The following is a 20,338-nucleotide window of genomic DNA, read 5'->3' as shown; positions in this document are numbered from 1 at the left end:
GTAGCTGTTTGGGCTGTTTTTCTTGCCTTGTTTTGGTTTTATGTGTGCCTGTGAGAGAATCTGTGTGTTTATATGTATATATATGCATGTGCAAATAAGACTCTACTCTTACTGTCTCTTTTTCTCAGGCTCTAAATGCAAGTCATATTCTTCTCCCTTTTTGTCCTACTTTCTCCTGTTTTTAGGGCTAGGAGGAACATTTGGTTTCCCTAAGCTCTTGAGAGGAATGGTTCTAAAATCAGTTTTGTTCTGGGGCACTTCAGGTGTTAACAAGAACATATTTTGCCAACCTCAAGGAAATAACGAGGAAATTTTTATCAAAACCAATTAGTTTTTTTATTTGAAATTACTATTACTTTCTAGTACCTCTCTTCACACTGTAATATTTACTGTTTGTTTAATTGTGGAAAAGTGTTTAGAAACTTGAGTAACTTATTTTCAAAAACTAATCATCCTACTACCTCTTCTTGCAAAACTCGGTATAACTAATGAATGGTAGCATCCTAACCTTGGAATCCCAAGTGTGATGCTTTTTGTCACTTAAATAAGTTGAGGTTCAATAAGATATTTGAATTGTTATTGTAGTAAATATATCTCCAGGTATCCTTCATTAAATATTATTCAAAATAGAGAGATTTCGAGTTATGCTTAAAGGAACTTAATTTAGTAACTTTCATATGCCCCCATTACTGTTTAATTATTTCACTGCATTGAAACTAAATACTGATAAAACACTTTATGTTACTTTCCAAATCTGCAAATTTGCAGTATTCTCAAGTAGAAAATTTTTTTTCTTCTTGGGTCACACCATCGATGCACAGGAGTCACTCCTGGCTCTGCACCCAGAAATTACCTCTGGCGGTGCTCAGGGGACCATATGGGATGCTGAGACTCGAACCTGAGTCAGCCACGTGCAAGGCAAATGCCCTACCCACTGTGCAATCACTCCAGCCCCTCATGTAGAAATTTTTATACTTTGGGTATAATCTCTGATAGCATTGGTCTGAGTCATTTTAAGACACAGCTCTGGTTTAGGGTAGACCCCTGATCTGCATCAGGTTATGGAACTACATGTGAATATTCTTTCTTTGCATTAATTAATTCCACAATGTTTATTAATCTTGTTATTGTCATAAATGCTCTGCTTCTCTTTATATTTACCCTGAATGCATGTGTATGTCTGTGTGTTAACTTGTTTGCTTTGCTTTTTTCAGATTCAGTCTGCACCCATCCTAACCCATGAAGATCCTGTTTTACAGCTGAAGAGCTCTTAGGAGTTCTCTTCCAGAGCCCTTCTATTTGTCTTAAGAGGGGGAGAGAGGGCCAATTGGGCACCTGTTTGTAAGTGCAGGTGACTAAAACACCATCAGAAGGTAGACTGGTGGGAATGGTTTTAGAAGAATGGTTAGGAGAACACATCATGCTCAATTGCTCGCTCAGTCAGGTGCTTCATTGTCTTTCAGCTGAGATGAGACCTGGTAAAAGGATCAAGCACAAAATCATATTCTCTCCCTCCCTAGGGGCCTGCTGTTTTAGGTCTAATATCAGTTCAGACACCTGAAGGACAGAGCCAGTTTGCTATTCTAGGGCATTTTCCTTCTCGGAATTGCCTTGGCTGGAATATAATTGCTCCATTTAATGGGTGTCTATATTTGAGCAACATTTGACTTACAAAGTCAGCTTCATTATGAAGAAGCTGGGCTAGCTCATGAATTACCCAGTTTCTTTTACTTCTTCCTTCTAGTCCAGTCCTTATTGTTTTCCATATTTTGACTTAATACATATTCTCTCATTTGGATAGAGAAATTGAGCCACAATTTTATTATTACTACCTCTGCAATCCATTTCTCAGGAATTTGCAGACCCAAACCTGAGAGAATTCTCTCCTGATATTATCCCTAATTATAACCCAGATTATAGACTCAGAGCAGTAGACTATTCAAATGAGGGGAGCTTTGTGAATATGATTTACGTGCTTTTTCCTTTTCTAGTATCCTAACTTCCCCCATCCTTGTTAATATAACCTTCCTGGTTTACATTTTAGGAAAGTATGTTGCATTTATAAAATGAATTTATTAATTATCTTTGGCCCCTTTGCATTTTAATCAGACCCTGCAGAAACAACAAAATACCTGCCACCAGAAACTGGAAGATCTTTGTACCTGGTTAGGGCAGGCAGAAAGAGTTTTGGTAGCCCACCAAGGGAGAGCCACCCAGCAGGATCTTTCTGCTTTACAACAGAACCAAAGTGACTTGAAGGTTAGTATGAGTTGATTCATTTTTTCCCCTTTTATTCAACAAATATTTATAAAGACTTGCCTTCTTTTTATATTTATAAAACCAGGCATAATTCTTAGTTCTCGCAACACACTGGTAAATAGAATTCCCTACTTTCATGGTGCTTAGAGTCTAATGGCAAGGACAAACATTACACATGAACATGTAATTACTAACTGTTATTTCTATAAAGGTAAAATGACATGAGAACATATATCGAGAGACTTAATCTAGTCTAGGATGTCAGAAGAGATGACCTTGAAGAATGATCACTTAGGGGCCAGAGCCATTGGTTACCTTGCACACGGCCAACCCAGCTTTCATCCTTGGCATCCCATACAGGACCCCAGGCAGGGAGAAGAGTAACCCCTGAGTACCTTTGGGTTTGGCTCAAAAATTGTTCAAAAATTTTTTTTTCAAAGAATTATCACTTATCCTATGAAATGAAAATTTTACTGGGTTAACTAACACACAAAAGGGTGGGAGGAGGAAGAGAAAAGATCAAGCAGAGGCCTTTGCATCTGCCTTGAATTAGGAATGGATTGTGCACAATATAGTTGGGTGTTGAGAGGAAATCAGGTAAATTGGAGTGCATACAACAAAAAAAATTAATGAACAATGAGACTGGAGAATAGGTGTCACCCATTTCATGTTCAGTCTAAAGGCTATGAAGGATAAGGAGTGACAACCAAGAAAAAGTAAATGACCAACCAGACCTCTCAGTTCTGCTAGAATCCTCTTGCTAATTTTAGAAAACATTGATTTCGAAGATAACTCATTATAAAGTCAAGTCTTTGTGGTTCTCCTTTGTTACTGGCAATCTCCTTTTTTTTTTATTAGTGAATCACTGTGAGATACAATTACAGACTTACAAACTTTCATGCTTGTGTTTCAGTCATACAATGATCTAGTGCCCATCCCTCCACCAGTGCCCATTCTCCACCACCAATTATCCCAGTATCCCTCCCACCACCCCCATCTCATCCCCCCCCACCCCACCCTGCCTCTGTGGCAAGGCATTCCCTTTTGTTCTCTCTCTCCTTTTGGGTGTTGTGGGTTGCAATAGAGGTATTGAGTGGCCATCATGTTCAGTCTATAGTCTGCTTTCAGTATACGTCTCCCATCCTGAGCGGGTCCTCCAAACACCCTTTACTTGGTGTTCCCTTCTGCATTTGAGCTGCCTTTTCCTCCAGCATGTGAGGCCAGCTTCCAAGCTGTGGGGCAATCTCCTTTTTTTAATCTTTTTTTCTTCACTAAATAGTTACATAAAAATTAAATATTAGAAAATTCCATAACAAAATATTTTTAAGTAAAATATTTAAAATTTTGGTTTTAAGGCCTAGCAAGATAGTACAGTAATGGGGCACTTGTCTTGCATGAGGCTGACCCCTGCCCCTTGGGCCCCACATGGTCCCCCAACCTGTGTTCAGGAGTGATCCCTGAACACAGATGCAAGAGTAAGCTCTGAGCATTGCCAGGTGTGGTTCAAACACACACACACACACACACACACAAACACACACAAACACACACACACACATACAATTGTTTTTATCCCAGTTTAGGCATAAATTAAAAAAAATTATTCTAGTTAAGGTCATATATTTACAATAGTGTTAACATTTATGGTTTTGATGTACAAGAATTATTGTTGCTCACCACCATCAAAGTGCTCTTGCCTTCATCAGTGTCCTTACATTACTTTCTGTCTACCAGTTCATTCTCCCTATCTCTCCTTCACTTGTTTACGTGCTTGGTATTCTTTTTTTTTCCTTGTGGGGAGCACACCCAGCTCTAAGGGGTTACTCCTGGCGGGCTTGAGGGACCATATGGAATACTGGGGATCAAACACCAGTTAGTCACATGCAAGGCAAACACCCTATCCACTGTAGTATGGTTCAGGCCTATATTCTCATTTTTATAGTACTGATAGGTTTAAACTGTTATAAGGCAAATGATAGTCAGGGCCAGATACATTGTAGTATGTTACAGATATACTCTCCTCACCCTTCTACCGCTGTACTCTTAGAGTCTTAGAAGCACGGAAGTTGAAGGCTGTTGTCCTTGTTTCCATGTATTTAGGATTTACAGGATGACATTCAGAACCATGCCACCTCATTTGCCAGTGTTGTCAAAGATATCGAAGGATTCCTAGAGGAGAATAAGACTAAGCTGAGCCCCCATGAGTTGGCAGCTCTTCAGGAAAAACTTCATCACGCTAAGGAACAATATGAGGCTCTCCAGGAACGGACACGGGTGACCCAGAAGGAGTTGGAGGAAGTATTGACCTCAGCCCTACAGCAGGAGACTGAAAAGGTAACAAGTCTACTATAACAGTTGGTGAATTTCACAAGAGAGAGTTAGATTTTGTTCACCTACACAAATAAAAGATAAAGAGCAGAAGTTGTCTCAGAGAGCAACTCACAAAGACAGGCTGCTTCAGGAGCTCGTCTATAATGCGGTGTTTGTTTTTTAAGAAACATCCTAAAGTTATACTGGTGGTATGAGAGAATGGCGTAGCTATATTTTCAAAACACAGACTCAACAGCACTGAAAATTTGAGATCTAAGCTGCAACCACCAGAACTTTGTAATGTGCTTGTCAAGGTGACAGGTATGGGGGGATAACAATGAAATAATGGGAGCACTGGTATAAGGAAGTTGACACTGGTTATGGGATTGGTGTTGAAATATTATATGCCTAAAACTCAACCATCAATAACTTTGTAAATCACAGTTCTTAATTAAATTTTATAAAATTCAAAAAACATCCTTATGGAGAGGCTAGAGTTGATAGTAAGTATTACAGGTACTTGCCTTGCATGTGTCCCACGTGGGTTCTATATGGTTCCCCAAGTCTGTCAGGAATAACTTCTGTGCTCAGAGCCAGGAATAATCCCTGATTATGCCAAGTATCCGCAAAACCCAAAAAATAAATGAAAAGAAAGATCCTAAACGATTTTAAGTAAGGAATAGTTGCTAGGAAGTTGATACTATAAAAGCAAACAAACATTTTGCTTTCTGTATGCTCAGTAATCTGAAAAATGGCATAAACACCTTTGTGAAGAAGGGTCATAACTGAGGGAGGAAAATACAAACGGCATGTTTAAAATTTAAATCTGAGGGGCCAGAGCGATAGCACAGCGGGTAGGGCATTTGCCTTGCACGCGGCCGACCCGGGTTCGATCCCCGGCATCCCATATGGTCCCCCAAGCACCACCAGGAGTAATTCCTGAGTGTAAAGCCAGGAGTAACCCCTGAGCATCGCTGGGTTGTGACCCAAAAAGCAAAAAATAAATAAATAAATAAAAATAAAATATAAATCTGAGGGCCAGAGAGATAAAGTACCATGTATAAGGCATTTGCCTTGCATGTGACTGGCCTAGGTTTGATCCCAGGTACCATATGGTTTCCCAAGCCCTGCCAGGAGTTACTCCTGAGCACACCCGGGTGTGGCCAATAAATAAATAAATAAATAAATAAATAAATGATCCAAGCATACTAGAGAGAAGAATCTAGGGAGTCTTAGTGGGCCACGAGCTACTGAGCTGTCTAAGCTACAAGCTATCTAAGGTGCCGTTACAGTACACTGGGAATTGTGACTTTGGGAAAACTAATGAGAAGGGAAAGACTCAAATGATCTTCTAGGGGACATTAGAAAGAAAAAAAGATCTCCAGTCAACACTGGCAGATCCTAGAATCCGTTGTCTGACTGTGGTCTATGAGACTAATGAAGGAGGTAGAGGACATAAAAAGATAAGTTACTTGAAAATGAATACTGAAAGATGAATGTGTCACCTGGCAAAAACTTTTTAGGTAGTGAAAACACTTGGGGCTGGAGCGATAGCACAGCGGCAGGGCGTTTGCCTTGCATGAGGCCAACCCAGATTCGATTCCTCCACCCCTCTCGGAGAGCCCGGCAAGCTACCCGTGGTGTATCCGATATGCCAAAACCAGTAACAACAAGTCTCACGATGGAGACATTACTGGTGCCCGCTCAAGCAAATTGATGAGCAACGGGATGACAGTGACAGTGAAAATACTTTAGGGATAGGGGATGTAGCTCAGCAGTAGAGCCCTTGCCTTGCATGTGCGAAGCCCTCCCCTAAGTTTGATCTCTAATACCACAGCAAAAAACTTGAGCGACCTGGTAGATAATACAGAGTGTTACTTGCCTTGCATGTGCCAGGTTCTATTCCTGGCATTACCTGTCCCAAGCATCTCTGGGTATAACCCCTGAGTTTAGCAACTCTAGCTTTGGTCCTGGTTTCCCACAGCATTACAAAACTCTACCATTGAAGCATCATCCTGATTGGCTGAGTATCCCTGGGCATGGCCCTGGCACCCCTTGAGCTGCTTGGGAGTCCTATTTCCTACCAAAAAAGTAAAAAGAAAACTTTTTTTTTTTTTTTTGCTTTTTGGGTCACACCCAGCAATGCACAGGGGTCACTCCTGGCTCATGCGCTCAGGAATCACCCCTGGTGGTGCTCAGGGGACCATATGGGATGCTGGGATTTGAACCCGGGTCGGCCGAGTGCAAGGCAAACGCCCTACCCGCTATGCTATCACTCCAGCCCCAAAAAAGAAAACATTTTAAAACAAAATGTTTAATTAATCAAAATATAAAACTTGATAGGTAAGTTTAGCTCTGGCAGAGAAAAAGGTAAGAGTAGCATGTGTTACTCGGTAGCAAGAGATCACTTTTCTTTCTAGTTGGATGCTTGTGGACATTCTGGTAGTGTTCTTTAGGGGTTACATTTCTTCACCACGATGTTCCCACATCTTCCAGTTGTGCTGGCTGAGGGTTGCACTCCTTCAGTCATAGTGCTCACACACCCCTGGCTGTGGTACAGTCAGAGATCTCTTGATATGGTGAATCACAGCAGAGCTTCCAGGAATATACTCAGTGCATAATGGCAGCATTAGGGATTGAATTTTTTAGGTCAGGCTTGTAGGTCATGCACTTTAAGCCATTGAACTATTGTCTAGACCCCTAACTCTGTGTGTGTGTGTGTGTGTGTGTGTGTGTGTGTGTGTGTGTGAGAGAGAGAGAGAGAGAGAGAGAGAGAGAGAGAGAGTTCACTTAGTGCTCCTAATAGCACCGTGTGTTTGGTGGGTTATGGTGGAGGTTGCTAAAAGCCCTATGTGAGAGGCCAGCATTTGAACCTAGTACCCAACAATAAAGTGAGTGCTCTATTTAGCACTAAGCCACGTCCCCTTTTAAAACTAGTGTGTCAATCATGTACACCTAGAAGAGATTCTGTGAGGCCTGGGTAGGCCTGCTTTCATCTCAGTGAAGCTCTTTTATTTTATTTTTGGTTTTTGGGCCACACTCACTGGTGCTCAAGGGTTATTCCGGGCCCTGCACTCAGGAATTACTCCTGGCAGTATACCGGGTTGCTGGGGATTGAACCTCGGCTAACCACATGCAGAGGTCAGCAATTCACCCTACCTGCTACACTACTGCTCTGGCCCCAGTGATGCCCTTTTAAATCATGGGATTTGCTTCTTCCCCCACACCTTTTGTTTTGTCTTTTTGGATTTTTTTTTGGCGGGGAGGTGTTTTGTACCGCACCCAGCTGTGCTCAGGCAGGTCTTATTCTTTGCTCTATGCTCAAGGATCATTCCTGGCAGTGCTCAGAATCATAAGTGGTTCCAGGGATTGAACCTGGGTCAATCTTGCATGAAAAGCAAGAGCCCTATCCACTATAGGGCTCCAAACTCTGCCCTGCTTTTTTCAAATTTTATTTTATTTTGTCACTGTGAATTACAGAAATTCCAATCACCTAAAAAATAATTTTCTGGGGCTGGAGCGATAGCACAGCGGGTAGGGCGTTTGCCTTGCACGCGGCTGACCCGGGTTCTAATCCCAGCATCCCATATGGTCCCCTGAGCACCGCCAGGGGTAATTCCTGAGTGAAGAGCCAGGAGTAACCCCTGTGCATTGCCGGGTGTGACCCAAAAAAAAAACCCAAAAAAAAAAATAATAATTTTCTCCTTTCCTTCTTCCCTTTGTTATTAATTTTGTTACAATTTTGTTTTGAGTTTCTTGGTTTGTTTTGCTTTTTGGTGAAGTAAGGTTGTTTTTATTGAAACTTATTTAGAAAGATGTGAGGGGAAAGAAAGAGGTAAGTATGTGTTGAAGAGAGAACACAGGTTTCTCCAGAGTGGAAAGAGGCAAGTGAAGAATCATAGACAAGTCAGTGGGATTCGTGTTCAAGTATAAACTTGGGCTTGAAGAGCAAGATTGTTGTTGATATTGTTATTGTGATGAAAAGACCTGCACACGTGCCTGGGTGCTGTACTCACACAGTTTAGTTGTGATATTCACAAGGATTCATGTCTCAGGTTGCGGTTGCTAAAGTGTGCCCCGAGGATTATACATGTGCCCACCAGGGGTCACAGTTAGGCTTACAAGTTAGGGTCATCAGGGCTCATAATGCAATACTCATCAGGGCTCATAATTGCATTTGCACATCTCTTTAGTTGTGTTGCTTGTAGAGTGTCACACCCTTTGTAGTGCTTACACACACTACAGCCAGAAATCACTTACAGTATTGACTTTGCAAACAGCAAAGCTGCCCAAATCATGCTCAGTGCATAAGATGACACTAGGAGTTTTAATTCAGAAATATGCAAGGCCTAAATAAATTTAGGTTTATCTGGACCTAAATAATTGGTTTTCAACAGATTTAGGTGCTTGTGAATGCAAAGGCTATTTATGCTTGATCTTAGAGTTTCTATTTCCTTTAGTGTAATAGTGCCCCCTCCCCACCTTTACTCTAATTTGGGAGACTGTCTAAGTCCTTCTCACTAGAATCTCTCTGTGGCTTTCAGAGTAAAGCAGCAAAAGAGCTGGCAGAAAACAGGAGTAAGATTGATTCTCTCTTGGATTGGGTGACTTCAGTGGGACCAGCTGTTGGACAGACAGAGCAGCTGTCCGGATCCAGCCCACAGAAAGGAGCCTTGGATACCATTGATGGTCACCTGGGGGTGAGCAGAGCCCCAGAGGAGCTGGATAAACAGTGCGAAAAGATGAAGGTGAGAATATGATTTTGTTCCTTACTGTGTTTGGGCTATATATTCTGTCCTGGGAAAGTCACAGTAACCCCTTTGCCCCTCAGTTCAATGGCATTTGTCTGTCTACAGTGTATTTTTTTAATGTCTTAGTAACTTTGGCACTATTAACTGTTCTCCCTTGTATCCTTTCACCCTTCATTTCTGTGACACCAGTTTGTCTGGATAATCCTTCTCCCTTTCCTCTCACCAACATTTGAAGAACCAGCGTACTCCCAGATAGTATGCTAGGTATCTTCTGGCCTTTCAAAATATACTTGCCTTGCTTAGGCCAATTAATTTACCACTTATCCATCACCAGTTTGTGCTAAGGATTTCCATATAATTTTGTCTGCAGCCCTATCCTGAGCTATAAAATAGTAGTATATAAATCAGTGTGTGGGGTTGCAGAGAGAGAAAAGTGGGCAGGATGCCTGCCTTACATGTAGCCAGCCCAGCTTGATCCCCAGACGCTTATATGGCTCCCTGAGTTCTGCCAGGAATTATCCCTGGCTCTGTTCTCAGAGTTCATTGTTTTGTGGTGAACAAAAAACCATTTGATGCTGGGGATGGAACCCAGGCCTCCTGCATGCAAAATATGTGCTCAGCCCATTGAGGTGTTCATTCAGTTCTAAGTCCAAGTTCTTTAACATGGTTTAAGACTTTCCTTTTCCATCCTCATATAAACATAGAGTTTGTTCCTATTTATTTTTTCCCTGGTGCTCATCTTCCCTCAAATTTGTGTCTAGTAGTAGTGATCTTTTCCAGTTCATATACTGTTGTGCTTCCACTCTCCTCTGGTCCTATTCCTGCTCTTCTTTTCTTTTCTCTTCTTTTCTTTTCTTTTCTTCTCTTTCCTTTTCTTTTCTCTTCTTTCCTTTCCTTTCCTTTCCTTTCCTTTTCTTTTCTCTTCTTTTCTTTTCTTTTCTTTCCTTTTCTTTTCTCTTCTTTCCTTTCCTTTCCTTTTCTTTTCTCTTCTTTTCTCTTCTTTTCTTTTCTCTTTTCTTTTCTTTTCTTTTCTTTTCTTTTCTTTTCTTTTCTTTTCTTTTCTTTTCTTTTCTTCCTTTTTCTATTCTACCTAGAGTATCTCGCCCATAGGGCAGAACCTGGCGAGCTACCCGTGGCATATTTGATATGCCAAAAACAGTAACAACAAGTCTCACAATGCCCGCTCGAGCAAATCGATGAGCAACGGGATAACAGTGATGATCTTTTTTTTTAGGGGGGGGATTATTTGTTTTTGGGTCTCACTGAGTGATGTTTAGGGCAGACTCCTGACTCTGTGCTCAGGGATCATGCCTGGTAGGGCTCAGGGGACCATCTGGGGTACTTGGGATTGAACCTGATTTGGCACATGTAAGGCACAAGGGTCCTGCCCACTGTACTGTCTCTCCAGCCCCCTTCTTCTACTCTTGCCTCTTCATGTAGAAATGAGAGAAGTATCCATCCCTAGGTTCATTCTTCAAATCTCAGCTTAAATTTCATTTGTACTAGGAAACCCTTCTTCACTGTACATGTTACACATGTTACACCCTTTCCTACCTGGTAGTATTTTCTTTTCTTTTTCTTTTTTTTCTTTTTTTTTTTTCTGGGAGTGCTAATCTGGCAATGCTTAGGAGTCACTCCTGACTGTCCTCTCAGGAATACTTCTGGTGTTGCTTAGATGACCATATGGGATGCCAGGGATCGAACCTGAGTTGACCACATGCAATACAAGCACTCTGCCCACTGTGCTATCTCTCCCGCCCCATGTAACATTTCATTTTATGTGGATTTTTTTTTCTGAATTGGTAGGCTTGAAGGCAGAAACCGTTCTTACTCGTTATTTATCTCTATTCATTAATTTGGATAATATTAAGCACTTGGTACATGTCAGGAATTGAAGATAAACTATCTTCTAGGCACGTTATATTTTATGATTGGAAGACAGTTAAATATTTAGGAAACTTATAAAACATGTAGATCTTCTATTTTTATAGTGACAACCATAGAAACTTCGGGTTAGCTTGCATATTCTGCTGGACAGCTAATGTGATTCACTGCCTTAGGTGGTGTTGAAACGATTTCTGCCTCTGGTGTGACACTTCTGTGCTTTTAAGTTCCATTGTAGTGTGTGGCAGTCTTACAACATTACAAAACAGAGGTGGTTGTGTTGTAATACAAAACCACCTAGTACTTCTTATAGGCGGTAGTGGTCAACTTGACTAAAGAATATCTCCATCCTGGAATGGATGCCTTCTTGTAGATGGATTTTTGGGTGATTATAAACAAGCTTTAAGACTGCCACCTCCAGGGGCCGGAGCGATAGCACAGCGGGTAGGGCGTTTGCCTTGCACGCGGCCGACCCGGGTTCGATCCCCGGCATCCCATATGGTCCCCCAAGCACCGCCAGGAGTAATTCCTGAGTGCAAAGCCAGGAGTAACCCCTGAGCATCGCTGGGTGTGACCCAAAAAGCAAAAAAAAAAAAAAAAAAAAAGACTGCCACCTCCAGCCTGTTTCAGCAGTAGGTGTTTGTGGACAGGAAAGATAATTCATCACTTGCTTTGCACGTGGGAGCCCTAGGTTTCATCCCTGATACTAAATGATCCCCTTTGGACCACCAGGAGCAACCCCCAAACACAAAGTCAGTTGTGGTCCCCAAACAAAAAGCCCAAGAGTATGTATTTGACACCAACTTTTCTGAGATGACATTGGAAGCAAAACTTTGATTTTTGGCTATTGCTTTTGATTTAAGCTGAAATTGGAAATTATTCTCTTTTGTTATTGTTTAGATTTTGGAGCCACACCCAGCTATAATCAGGGCTTTTCCTGGCTCTATGCCTTGGGATTCTTAGCAGTGCTTGGGACCATATGCAGTGTCAGAGATCAAACCAAAGACAACCATATGCGAAGCAAGCACCTTAACCTCTCTGCAGCCCTGGCCAATATTTTTTTTTAAAAGATAGACTCTGTGGAGAGATAGGATAAGAACTAAGGCATTTGCTTTTCATGTGTCTGACCCTGGTTTATTCCCCAGCACTGCATATGGGAGTGATTCCTGAGCACAGAGCCAAGAGTAATCCCTGAGCACAACTAGTATGGTCCAAAAAACAAGGGTGGAGAGAAGAAGGGAGAAAAGGAGAAGGGAAGGAAAGGAAAGGACAGGAGAAAAAAGGAAAAGTAGAACCAGAGCAGTAGTACAGTGGGTAGGGCTCTTGCCTTACACATGGCCGACTGGTTTCAATCTCCATGACCACTCACGGCCCACTGAGCCCTGTCGGGAATGATCCTGTGATCCCTGCGCACAGATCAAGGAGGCCCTGAGCACCTCCAGGTATGGCCCAAAAGGCAAAAAAAAATGTTTTTTTTAAGTAGGCTATAGTCCTTCTGTGTAGTTGAGTCAATAGTATAGGTAAACTTCTTTTGTCATCATTAGACTCAGGCAGAACATAAAGGTCCACATAGAATAAAATAAGCATAATCTAAACCAGTACTCGCCAGAAAGGCACTTTACTGTCTCTAATATACAATTATTTAATTAATTCATTAGCCAAGATCTTTCTTAGTAGTAATAGTCTTCTTATATGTAAGTGATGTTTCACAGAAAATAAGTACTAGCACTTTTTGATTATTATATTTTTGGCTTACCTAGCTTATCTCTTGTTCCATTAATGTGGGTAATTACTTGTCCATTCTGTCTTTTTCATAATTCCAGGGTGAGTTTGTGAAGAGTTAGACTTATAGTCATTGTTATCTCTTTATATCCATATGACTTTACATGTATATTTTTGGTTTATACTTTTCTCATTTTTAATATGTATATTACATTTTGCTTGTGTTGTATATTATACCACAAGTCTGCTTATAATAAGTAAATAAAATTTTTGAGGCTGGAGAGATAGTACAGTGGGTAGAGCACTTACCTTGCACAAAGCAGGTTTGATTCCCAACACCTGCTAGAAGTGATCCTTGAGTGCTGAGCTACAAATCATGAGATCTGCTGAATATGATCCTTTTCCCCCCGCAAAAAAATACTTTTTAACTGAGATCCTATCTGTGTTAGATTAGCTCACATTAGCAGGTGGTATATGTTTAAAATGGATGAGAAAGAGTATTGATTTTTGAGCAAATGGAAAGGGGCCTTTTGAGATCTGTACCTCAAGCTGTAGTCAAAACCAGATTTTTCTGGATTTTCAACTCATTGTCTTTTGTTTGTGGGGATTACTTGCCAGGCCCATCACCAAGAATTGCTGTCAAAGCAACAAAATTTCATCCTGGCTACGCAGTCAGCTCAGGCCTTCCTAGACCAGCATGGCCACAATCTCACACCTGAAGAGCGAGAGACACTACAGGAGAAGCTCGAGAAGCTAAAGGAGCAGTATGCGACTTCCCTGGCCAGGTCAGAGGCAGAGCTGAAGCAGGCACAGACACTACGGGATGAGCTGCGGAAGTTTCTGCAGGATCATAAAGAGTTTGAGACCTGGCTGGAGCGTTCTGAGAAAGAGCTAGAGAACATGCATAAAGGAGGCAGCAGCCCTGAAGAACTTCCCTCCCTGCTGAAACGCCAAGGCAGTTTCTCAGAAGATGTGATTTCTCACAAAGGTGACTTGAGGTTTGTGACTATATCAGGACAGAAAGTCTTGGACACAGAAACCAACTTTGAGGAAGACAAAGAACTATCGACAGCTGGAACCTTAGTGAAGGAAAAGCTGAAGGATGCAACAGAAAGATACACTACTCTTCATTCAAAGGTAAGAGAGAGCTTCCTACAATCTCGGGTAAAACAGTGGTCTCTGAAGTTCAGATAATTCAGGACACATTATACAAGCATCTGGACCACAGGCAGAAGGTCCTTATGAGCTCTGCAAAACAATGCAGAATATGTAGGCCTATAGACCCATTAATGTCAGATCTTAGCATATGAAGGTATGTCTCACTCCATTGTCACCTCCTGTATCCTGACTAGCAGACAAGAGTTTTGGAAAGTTCTGAAAGCACAGGGAAAATTTAACCCAACCACATAGTCTTTATTTCTGTAGAGACCATCTAGGATAAATCCTTATCTTCCTCCATACAAAAAAAAAAAATGCCCCCTCGGGGCTGGAGTGAAAGCACAGAGGGTAGGGTATTTGCCTTGCACGCAGCCCATCCGGGTTCGATTCCCAGCATCCCATATGGTCCCCTGAGCATCGCTGGGTGTGACCTAAAAAGCAAAAAAAAAAAAAAAAAAAAGATGCCCTTGATTCCCTGACTTAAGCATTCTGCCAATATATCTAAAACACCCCCACGCCCAAAATAAAAACCACAATTTTTTTTTTAATTGAATCACCATGTGGAAAGTTACAAAGCTTTCAGGTTTAAGTCTCAGTTACACAATGCTCAAACACTCATCCCTTCACCAGTGCACATCTTCCATCACCAAGAATCACAGTATACCTCCCCCCTACCCCCCTGCTTCCCCAGCCCTCCACCCCACCTCTGTAGCTGATAAATTTTACTTTACTTTCACTTTACTTTGATTACATTCAATATTTCAAAAAAAAAACTCACTATTATTGTTTGGAGTTTCTCCCCCCAAAGTCGGACCTGCTGAAAAGGAAGCATTTGATAATTTGTTTTCCATTGCTGAGAATGAAGAGATATGAGGTCGTGCAATAGCAGCCGCGAAAACCACAATTTTTATAACCTTTTCTTAGTGGTCACTCAGCTCACTAAATCTTCCAGTTCTATAATAAAGATAGGAAAATAAGTGTGGCTCAAATAATGAGGACACCACTTGTAGAAGGTGATTGTTTGCCATCGGCCCATGGAGGCCCTCACACGATCTTTAACTGTAGTTTCTGCAGAATCATAAACTAACTGTAATTATAAGTACTGAGTTCTCTGTCACAAAACCAGTTTTCTCTTTACCTGTGAAGCTTTGGCCTTAAGTCTGGCATTGCTAAAATCCATTTTCTCTTTTTTGGTGCAGTGCACACGATTGGGATCTCACCTGAACATGTTGCTAGGCCATTACCAACAGTTCCAGAGCAGTGTAGACAGCCTACAGGCCTGGATGCAGACTTGTAAGGCCAGTGTGGAAAAGCTCCTCTCAGATACTGTTTCATCTGACCCTGTAGTACTACAGCAGCAGCTTGCAACAACAAAGGTAAGCCAGAACATAGTCTGTTTCACTGCGTGGATTAGAATACCTCATCCCACCGTCCAGAAAAGGAAAGAGTAAATACTTGCATAAATTAAAAGCAGTGGTTGCGATGACTTTGACAAGACCTGATTCCTTCACACTTTATTCTAATATCTGTGCTATGCATGCTTGGTAGTTCTTGATCCTTAAAACTAGCCTTGATTTCTCAGATGTTTTATATTTTCTTTTTTTTTTATGGATAAGCAGCAGTTGCAGGAACAAATGGCTGAGCACCAAGTGCCTGTAGAGAAGCTCCAAAAAGTGGCTCGTGATCTCATTGAAATTGAAGGGGAGCCAGCCCCAGACCGCAAGCATGTTCAAGAAACTACAGGTATGAAACAGCAACAGCAAGACTGTTCCCCTAATTTCTTGTTTGTACCTCTGTTTCATAATACATCACATAGTGTTGGGCAAGTAATCTGTGATGCTAACGTGGGAGTAAGGATGTAAATATTCATAGTGTACTCTTTAATGAACTTTATTCTTAAAAGGTTCTTGAAAGAACCTTTGCAGTCTGTTTTAGTCCCTTGACCCTAGATACTCTGCCTTATTGTTACACTCTTTTTGTTTCCCAAGTAAACAGTAATTTATTTTTCATTTTAGTCCTAAACTTTTTCACATACTTAACGCTGTTAATTGAGTATTTATCATGAATGATGCAATCTTGTTCATGCTTCAGATATAGCCTAAAGGTTGCTTCTTTTATAGTCCTGACCATCCTTCCACTCTCCTCCCCACCAAAGTAGAAGATAATCATTCTGCCTTTGAAATACTCTAGTGCTGTTGGAGTTCTCCTTGGCACAACCAGTAGAAGTCACTGGGCCTGTAGGGAGTAACTCTGGGAACACAGCTGTTGCCAGGGAAACCTGGCATTCTCTAAGTATACATAGATTAATTGGCCTCGATTGCCTGCAGCTGATGGCTTGAGACATGGGAAACAGACAACATTGGGTGTCAGCAATACTTCAGCCTTGCCTTTGCCTTAAAGCATCAAGGACAGTTCTCCAGCGGCTTCTTCCTAGTCATAACAATACTCTGCCTCCCTTTACCACCTGCTCATTAGTGCACATAGGCACATTCCCTCAGCCTCTACTTAACTATTGCCTTTCCTAGTAAACTTTGTCCTATGACTACAAGTCTATGGCCGGAGTAGGTGGCTGTGTCTTGGGCATGCTGCACTCATGAGTCTTGAACATCTATTGTCCCTGACTCAAGCAATAGTCCTTAGTTTCCTGGGGTCCCTATAGTTATCGGATGACTACACACTAGCAATATAGTACTTAGGATTTTATTTATTTAAATTTATTCATTTAAATTTAAATAAATTTATTAATGTAGCATCCCCTGGAATTTAATTTCACATTGAGACTATACTTAGCAGTGCGAAGGAGTACTCCTGGGACCCTGTGTTCAGGGATCACTCCTGGCAGTACTTCGGGGACCATTTGTAGTTCCAGGAATCAAATCAGGATCAGGGCTGGCCGCATACAAGGCTAGCTTCATAATTCTTTTGTCTTATTTTGTTTCGGGGTCATACCTGTGTTCATCCCTGGCATTGTTTGAGGTTACTCCTGGCTCTGCAGTCAGGAATAATTCCATGTGATGCTCAGGGGACTATATGGAATGCCAGGGATCGAACAACAGGTCAACCTTGTGCAAGGCAAGTGCCCTATCAGCTCTACGATCTCTCCAGCCCCTTTTTTATTGACATAAATTTATAAAAGCTAGAGATTTGTTTTACCTTTATTATTTTTAGTCTTTAGTAGTTTAGTTTCAGCAGTCACATAATTTCTGGTAGTTAGAAGGTGCTTATAATAATAATAATGCTTATAGAGTTTCCCCCATACTTACTGCACTTTAAGTCGATTACTTCTGTCTGGATATCTGTTCGTTTTCTAGTTAACAGGTACAGTTTAAATACATACTTTTAAAAAGCATAATCAAGCTAGCTTTCTCTTAACATTGATTTTTCCAGATTCCATACTCAGCTGTTTTCAGAACCTCTCCAGTAGCCTGGCGGAGCGTTCTGCTCTACTGCAGAAAGCAATTGCCCAATCTCAGAGTGTTCAAGAAAGCCTGGATGGCTTGTTGCAATCCATTGGAGACGTTGAAAAAAACCTGCAGGAGGAGCAAGTGACATCATTGTCTTCAGGAGTCATCCAAGAAGCCTTGGCCACCAACATGGTAAGACCTTTGCCCAAGAGTTAGCACAAGAGGGTGTGTTTACTGCATTCCATAATTCACTATTTTTAAATGTTTTAGCAAAAAAATTTATTTCTATGAATCTTTGAATAAGATGTAAAGATGGAGACCAGAGTGATAGTATAGCAGTAGAGTCAGCCTACTGCTGACTCAGCCTGAGTCAACTCTGAGCACTGTCTGGTTGTGGCCTAAAAGCCAAAAAAAAAGGAAATATATAGATAGATACATGCATACACATGTATAAAATGATGATGATAATTCATGTAAAGACATTTCTGCCTAATTTCCAAATCATTGTTTAGCTTGAAAAAAAGTGTCAATAATAGCAAAGTCATTTGGTGGAGTGGGGTGGATGATTTAGAGGATGAGACATGTGGTATTTGAAGACTGAGTTTCAACTTCCAACCCTCCACAAGGACGTAAGATTCTAGTTATTAGAAGTGTATTAGTTTGTGGTTCAGCCTTCCTGAAATAAGTGGGCCAGAACCTAACAGGCATGTTTTTTTGTTTTTTTGTTTTACTGACAGAAATTAAAGCAAGACATTGCTCGGCAGAAAAGCAGCTTGGAAGCCACCCATGAGATGGTGACCGGGTTCATGGAGAAGGCAGACAGCAGCACAGCTGCAGTGTTGCAGGGCAAGTTGGCAGAAGTGAGCCAGCGCTTCCAGCAACTCTGTCTGCAGCAGCAAGAGAAAGAAAGCTCCCTCAAGAAACTTCTACCCCAGGCAGAGATGTTTGAACATCTCTCTGATAAACTGCAGCAATTCATGGAAAACAAAAGTCGGGTGCTAGCCTCTGGAAATCAGCCAGATCAAGATATTGCACATTTCTTCCAACAGGTTCAGGTGAGAATCACACCTGCCAAATTGGCAGAATGAAGGGGTGAGGAGAATAGTGGACCAGTATTTACTGAGCACACTATATGTCAGTGTACTGGAAACTACCTGCATTGGCTTAAAGAATTATCATAGCAGTTCCGTAAATAAGGTATTTGTTCATTAAAAAATATGTAGACTTGTGGAAGAAAGATAATATGGTAGGTGAGGTCACTTAGGCTTGCACATAGCGAATCTGGTTTTGATCCCCAGTATCACATATGGCCCCTCAACAATGAGCAGAGGTGATCCTTGAACACAAAGTTAGGAGTAAGCCCTGAATACCACTGGGTATGGCCAAAATCCAAAAAGAACAAAAACCGAAAAAACATAGCATAGATATATTTTTCACTTACTCTCTATGTTCAGCCAAGATCAGCTGGAATATTAACAATCCACCTAGTATATGCTTTCACGGTTGCTGCTGCAGAGCATATGATTTGCATTTCATTAGTAAAAATAATTTATCATGACTTTGCCTGACTTTCAAGGGAGTGGAGAAATGTAATTGTACCAAGTACCCAGTAAATACAAAACTAGAAAAATGTGGGAAGCTTATTACATGCCACGGGTGTGTGTGTGTGTGTGTGTGTGTGTGTGTGTGTGTGTGTGTGTGTGTGTGTGTGTGTGTGTGTGTGGTGTGTGTGTGGGGTGTGTGTGTGTGTGTGTGTGTGTGTGTGTGTGTGTGTGTGTGTGTGTGTGTTTCATGGTATATACTTACACATGATTTTAGTAAGTAGTGACTGACTTCAATTCCAGAATGTGTGTGTGTGTGTGTTTCATGGTATATACTTACACATGATTTTAGTAAGTAGTGACTGACTTCAATTCCAGAATGTCTGTACCTGCTCACATTCCCCATTCTCTTCTGCAGTACCACAGCATTCTTACATTTCTACATTCAATTCCTTGAATTTTTCCAACTTTCTGACCTTTTTCCCTATTAAAATCTTATCATCTTGGGGCTGGAGGGATAGCACAGCGGGTAGGGCATTTGCCTTGCACGAGGCCGACCTGGGTTCTATTCCCAGCATCCCATATGGTCCCCTAAGCACTGCCAGGAGAAATTCCTGAGTGCACAGCCAGGAGTAACCCCTGTGCAACACTGGCTATGACCCAAAAAGCAAATTAATTAATTATTAAAATCTCATCATCTTGTTTGGTTTACTTATCTAATTTTTTACTGTAACATTTTACTGTTTCTTTTGAATACTTTAAAACTTACATTCTTTGTTTTTTTTCTGTGCCTAGAGATAAAACTCAGAGCCTTATTCATATGAGATATGGGCTTTGCCACTGAGAATATTGCTAGTCAATTACCAATATTTTTCTTTATGTAAATGTATAAAGGTGAGACTGTTTTTACAGCCTCTCATATTCATTATCATCAGAGGTTTTTGTTGTTGTTGTTGTCTTATTTTTATTTTCCCCCCACCCCAATCTTGCTCTTACATAAACGCTGTAGTTTACAAAGTTGTTCATGATGATTTATTACAGGCATTCAATCTTCCAACATCATTATAGTTCTTATACTCAAAATTTATCCAGATTTGGTTAACTAGTTTTAAGGTAATTCCTGGTATATTTTTTAGAATGCCCCTATCAGCATGTGTGTACTCTTTTACTTTCTGGCATAAGAAGCTATTTAAGGTGATAGTACAGTGGATTAAAAGTGATAGTACAGTGGATGAGGTGCTTGCTGCTTGCCTTGCAAACAACTGACCCCTATTTGTTCCCTGGCCTGCCAGGAGTGATTCCTGAGCTC

At 41.2% G+C, this 20,338-nt stretch overlaps 1 protein-coding gene across 21 annotated transcripts in view; it reads left to right on the top strand.

Annotated features, from left to right (window-relative positions):
- The window catches only part of MACF1 (microtubule actin crosslinking factor 1), a 411,553-nt gene that overhangs the window by 262,813 nt on the left and 128,402 nt on the right, over positions 1-20,338 (top strand). For all 21 annotated transcript variants that reach the window (XM_055137709.1, XM_055137708.1, XM_055137706.1 and 18 more), the window contains 8 exons: positions 2,110-2,259; positions 4,360-4,593; positions 9,114-9,317; positions 13,545-14,063; positions 15,284-15,460; positions 15,704-15,827; positions 17,472-17,680; positions 18,226-18,543. In XM_055137709.1, the coding sequence (XP_054993684.1) occupies positions 2,110-2,259; positions 4,360-4,593; positions 9,114-9,317; positions 13,545-14,063; positions 15,284-15,460; positions 15,704-15,827; positions 17,472-17,680; positions 18,226-18,543 (1,935 nt within the window). The remainder of the gene's footprint in view (positions 1-2,109; positions 2,260-4,359; positions 4,594-9,113; positions 9,318-13,544; positions 14,064-15,283; positions 15,461-15,703; positions 15,828-17,471; positions 17,681-18,225; positions 18,544-20,338) is intronic.

Source organism: Sorex araneus, chromosome 5 (assembly GCF_027595985.1).
Source record: "Sorex araneus isolate mSorAra2 chromosome 5, mSorAra2.pri, whole genome shotgun sequence".
Taxonomy (NCBI): Eukaryota; Metazoa; Chordata; class Mammalia; order Eulipotyphla; family Soricidae; genus Sorex; species Sorex araneus.
This window is presented reverse-complemented; position numbering and strand designations above follow the sequence as displayed.